This window comes from Lingula anatina, chromosome 8 (genome assembly GCF_051362555.1).
Source record: "Lingula anatina isolate TDL-2025a chromosome 8, LinAna3.0, whole genome shotgun sequence".
NCBI classification, from domain to species: domain Eukaryota; kingdom Metazoa; phylum Brachiopoda; class Lingulata; order Lingulida; family Lingulidae; genus Lingula; species Lingula anatina.
The window spans coordinates 7,634,510-7,639,802 of NC_141774.1; the positions used below are offsets into that span (position 1 = coordinate 7,634,510).

The 5,293-nt window shown below is 38.8% G+C and overlaps 1 protein-coding gene across 1 annotated transcript; it reads left to right on the forward strand.

Moving 5' to 3' along the window:
* Positions 1-204: 204 nt before the first annotated feature.
* LOC147760287 (monocarboxylate transporter 12-like) lies at positions 205-4,871 on the forward strand. The gene is made up of 5 exons (XM_086994154.1): positions 205-919; positions 1,397-1,540; positions 2,027-2,995; positions 3,427-3,549; positions 4,172-4,871. Exons 1-5 carry the CDS (start codon positions 205-207, stop codon positions 4,360-4,362), a joined length of 2,142 nt encoding a protein of 713 aa, XP_086850280.1. The 3' UTR covers positions 4,363-4,871.
* The last annotated feature ends 422 nt before the right edge of the window (positions 4,872-5,293 follow it).

Sequence of the window (5,293 nt, forward strand, 5' to 3'; positions counted from 1 at the left end):
ATTTTAATGGAGCGTGTGGAGGTGGGTAGACCATCGGGAATCAGCAATACTTCTAACAGTCACGTGGGTTTATTTACAGCCAACTGAAATAAGGTACACGTCAGAGGCAAGTCTAAATAGTTGAAACCCAGACCCGGACAAGACAAAAAGGTAATGTCCAACGAAAGGGCCCACGTTGAGGGTTTAAACGAAAGCGACGGTATCATGAAGGAGCACGCCAACGCTGCCTTTGATTATAATGAGGAAAAGGAAAGCAATGTCGAAACAGACGATAAGAATGTTGACGAAAATCAAAACTGCAGGAGCAATGACAATGATTTTGATTATTCCGAATGCGTCAGTAGAAGCGACAACAGCACTGAGGTGCCGATCGTTAGCACAGTGTACGATAAGAATGACGAAAAGGGCAGGCAATATGGCGATGAAATTGACAGCAGAAATACCTTTGACTGTGAAAATTTTGATGACAGCAATTCTGAGTTCACGAGGACTACTACGGTCAATAAAATCAAGGATCAAGAAAACGGCTGTAATTTAGATGTCAGTATCGTGCACAAAAGCGTTATTTCCAACTTGTTTACCGATTCTCTTAGCAACCTAACCAATAACGACATAAGCAGCGGGGTAACCAGTAACATCATACATGGAATCGTGAACGGTGACGTCAGCGACGACAACAATACCGTCACCAACAAAAATTATGACGTCATCCCCGAGAAGTGTGACGTTGACAGCAAAGCCCCTGACGGTGGGTGGGGCTGGGTGGTGGTGTTCGCCTCCTTCATGACCCACTTTATCGTGGACGGGATTTCGTTCTCCATGGGTGTGTTCTACGTCGTTTTCCTGGATGTCTTTCAAGACACCAAGTCAAATACGTCATGGATAGGGTCGATTATGACGTCATCTCTTTGTATGGTAGGTAAGTAGGTCGGGAGTCGCACGACTTTTATGACAATATGTTATAATAAGAATAATAAATAACCCCCAAACATTTAGAAAGAGCGACGTGCAGTTTATTGTGAGCGCTCCGACATATACTGGTAGTACGGTTGATTTGTTGAAATGTATTTTAATAACTCACTGGGGTATTAATTTATCCTTAAGGTTCTAATTCCCTGATCATTGTTTTGCCACATATTCAAGTGTCGTGGTCTGAACAATGGCATTTCACAGTGACTTTCTATGATGTAGTATTCAGATACCCTGAAAACACTTTATATTTCGTTTTAACGATTAAAACTGATTAAACTATCCCTCTCGTTAAATGTAACATGGCTGACGAGACCAGCAATGGTAAAAATGTTTTGTTTTAATCGCGCAAAGGAGGGTGATTGGAGCATTTTAAGCTTTGGGGTTGGGAGAGATATTGTAACTTTTATCTTTTTATTGTTTTTAGCGCTACTGGCCGGTGTTCTTTCGGATACCTTTGGTTTCCGAGTGGTCAGCATTCTTGGCAGTGTCATAGCTACATGTGGGTTTGCATTGAGTGCATTTGCGCAATCTATACCTGTGTTGTATGTCACCTTAGGTGGAATGGTGGGTAAGTATACATATTATTGGGCTAATATATATATATATATATATATATATATATATCAACCCCAATTAAATATACAGTTAAAAAGCGTCTTCAGGAATTACAAATACAAGCCTTGATATCCAAATTCATTACTTTTTCCCTTCTTAAATCCTGAATGTATCATTGTAAAAAATTGCCCCAAGTATGGCGTTGATAAGCGCATAATTGAAGCTTTTCTATGTTTTAACTGTAATAATATCTCACAATTTTTTACAGAAAGGATGGCTATTCTGATAGTTTTAATAGTTTACACATATTAATTAGAGGTCAATATATCTATACATATGTATTATCCGCAATATGACTATCAAACGGAAACTTTTGAAGTTGGTAGGTTATCACCTCCAAAACACTTGTCTAAAATTTATAGTTTTATATTAATATTATGTATATTTAAATATTGCCAGTGAATGCCTTATTCAGATTTATTCTATCTGCCTTTCTCAGGAATAGGATTAGGCTTCATGATCTTCCCCAGCGTCGTCTGTGTTCAACATTACTTCGATAAACGACGTACTCTGGCTATGGGCATATCTGTCGCCGGCTCAGGCATCGGGACTTTTGCTCTGGCGCTGTTTCAACGCTGGCTGTCTGATCTGGTTGGCTGGAGACACTTAATGATCGTCTTGGCCGGTGTGAGCTTCACTGGGACCTTTTTGGGGATACTGTATAAACCGCCACCAAAACATAAAACGGATAGCAGTGTGGAAGCTTTGGGCGATCTCCAAGATACCGAGCTTGGATTGGAGGAAAAGATGCCATCAAAAACCGTAGATATGGTTATGATAAATGACACTGAGTATGAGTGCGACGTGTTTAAGACCACTATGAAGTATGCACAAGACCTTGATGATGGGACTGTTAACAGCAAAGACGATCTCAGTTCTAAAGAACTACAGCTAAATCAATCTCATATAATTGAAAATGACACAAAAGAACGTGATATTAATCCCAAAACAACCACTGGGGTAAATACAACGCCACCTATCCACCATTCTCTGCAGCCTGAAAACAAAGGTAGTTTTACCACGTGCTTTGACAAATGCTGCAGAGACGGCGCTGTCGGGGTCATACACTGGTCGCTGCTGAAAGAGCCCTCCTTTGTGGTGTGGCTCGTGTGTTTCTTCGGTTGCCAATTTGCAGTCGTGGTTCCATTGACCTTCATGCCGGACAGTGCCATGGAGCGCAACATAGGGGGCCCTGAAGCAGCATTTCTGATATCCGTCATAGGGATCGTGAATATTGCAGCACGGCCCATCATAGGGTTTGTTGCCGACCGGAACCACGTACGTCATCACCGTCTTAAGTTACTGGCTACCGGTGCTTTCATTGGTGGGGTGGCGTTGATTGTGAATCCATTTTGCAAAACGTACGCAACATTGGTTATCGTTGTTATTCTTATGGGGTTGTCTCAAGGTAATGAGTCTTTTCAACTCCACATGTTATTTCTTTATATTTTCATTCTTTTCTCTTAACTGAAGCTAGTAATCTTTTGACAGTACTTAGGTCCATGCAAGACTTTCACATGTAAAACGGTGAAATCCGTGTAAGGAAAACAACTCGAACGATTTAATTCAATTCTAATTAGATGAAAGTGCTTGGTGCATCTTATCAGAAAATTGGGCTAAAAATCTAAATATGTACATATGCTTGTATTTGTGTTTTCACTTACTCGTCTAGTGTTATTCATTTGCATTTTTGTTTCCATTTCATGTTTTTATTACATTGTTTATTAGTAATTCATTAAATGCATATGGTTGGTTTCCTTTTGCTAAATATTGCGAAACATACCTTGAGAAGGGCTCATCTCTCGAGCTTAACAACTATCAGATTTTCTTCATTTCTAGGAGCATGCATTTTACTCATGCCAGTCGTGTTGCGCGATCTCTTTGGACTGGGCAAATTGAACACAAGCATTGGCTTTACATTGGTCATAGTGGGGATATCGACGATGCTAGTTCCGGTTTTAGGTAAATCTGCGAGACAGAGGCTGAATTCCAAAAAAATTATCTTGTAAATGTCCTATGTTATTATTTGTTTTATTATTATTATTATTTTATTTTCAAAACTCAGACGTATGTGCCTCGTATGTGAAATCGCTTTGAGCGAGGCGTTAACTACAAAAGACAAAACGCAGGGGATACCTTTGCCATACGGTGATCATGCGTGAAGTAAACGCAAAATTTACATTTACATATGATTATTGATAGTAAGAGATGTATTGAATACGCTAGTAGTTGGTCAGTTTTACATGTACGTTAGTATATGCTATCCGTACCCCACGTACATCAAACATCCGCAGCGTAGCTGTTACGTACATGTTAAGCGCAATCTCCTTATGCCTTGCGTATGTGGCAAAGTATGGGTACGTACTGCCCAAGCTCCTGTAAATATGAAAATTATTGAACATGCTTTTCCTCCTTCTGCGTATATGCGGGTATAATCGATGCGTATAATCGACTTCACATATGGTGCTCCTTTGAATATTTTTTACGCTAGCTGTGACAGGGACTTTGGGGGGGAGTGCGTGGCCAATTATTCCCTCTCCCATGAAACCGATATTGATGTTACCCAACTTTTTTAAAATTTCAGGATGGGTCACCGACGTCACAGGGTCATATGACGTCACATTTTACATTTCCGGAGGGGTTGTGATCACGTGTAGTTTTGCCATGGCAACTATAACACGTTGTCAAAAGGAAACGATCGATGCCGAGGTGCCATGCTTAGCCAATATACCGGATCTCGATGCAGCGATTGTTACCACAGCCGGAATATTATGAACAACAAAACTTTGGGTGAAGAAGTTAATAGCATCCTAAGACATTAAGCGTGTTTTGCGTAAGAGGCTTAACTATTTGAAAAATCATATAAATGCTTTGATCAGCAGACCTGCTCGTCATCAAGCGTCATAGGTAAAAAAAAAAACACGTTAGTTAAATAAGAATCGAGCGATGTGGAGGGGATTGAACCGTTGCTCTCGTTGATGATAATGATGGTCATGATGACAATGATGATGATGATGATGGTGGTGATGATATATGCAAATTCCAAGAAACAAATCCACTTATCAAGCAATTACAAATGCTGGGATTGCTTAAAACATCTCTAAAATGATAAGAACTGAACTACGTGAATCAATTACGTAGAGAAAATGTGAGGTTGTGTGCATATGAACCTAAATGATGAAATAGGACTTAAGTGAAAAGTTATACACCTATGTACTCCTTGATTTTCTCATCCTGTAGCAGATTTTTTTTCCGATCACGGATATGAATACAATGATTAAAGGACGGATGTTTGTATATATGTATGCTTCTGTGAAAATTAAAAATTAGATGGGCGTCATCTCCAAATATGTTTGAGTTTTATTTTTTTATTAGAAATTTGTTTTATTTCATTATTATTATTTATTTATTTATTATTTTATTTATATATATATATATATATATATATATATATATATATATATATATATTATCTGCATGTACTGATAAAGAGTCGGATGGTCAATGTTGTCCTTATAAGAAGGATGGGCAGGCCCCGAAGATCTAGAAATGTTGTATTTTGTTCCTATGTTGAGGTAGCTAGTTGGTCATTTATAAAGCAGCAGACATGGCATATTTAGTTAAATATTCTGTAAGCATTTTATTTTTATCAGTTTACATAACGAGGTGTGTAGGCTTGTAATGTCAAGTTAATTTGAGTCCTAGA

Coding starts and splice junctions, on each gene's coding strand:
- LOC147760287 (XM_086994154.1), top strand. CDS start 205: ATGAAGGAGCACGCCAACGCTGCCTTTGATTATAATGAGGAAAAGGAA. Junction 2,996..3,426: donor TCTTATGGGGTTGTCTCAAG/GTAATGAGTCTT, acceptor CTTCATTTCTAG/GAGCATGCATTTTACTCATG. Junction 3,550..4,171: donor GATGCTAGTTCCGGTTTTAG/GTAAATCTGCGA, acceptor TTAAAATTTCAG/GATGGGTCACCGACGTCACA.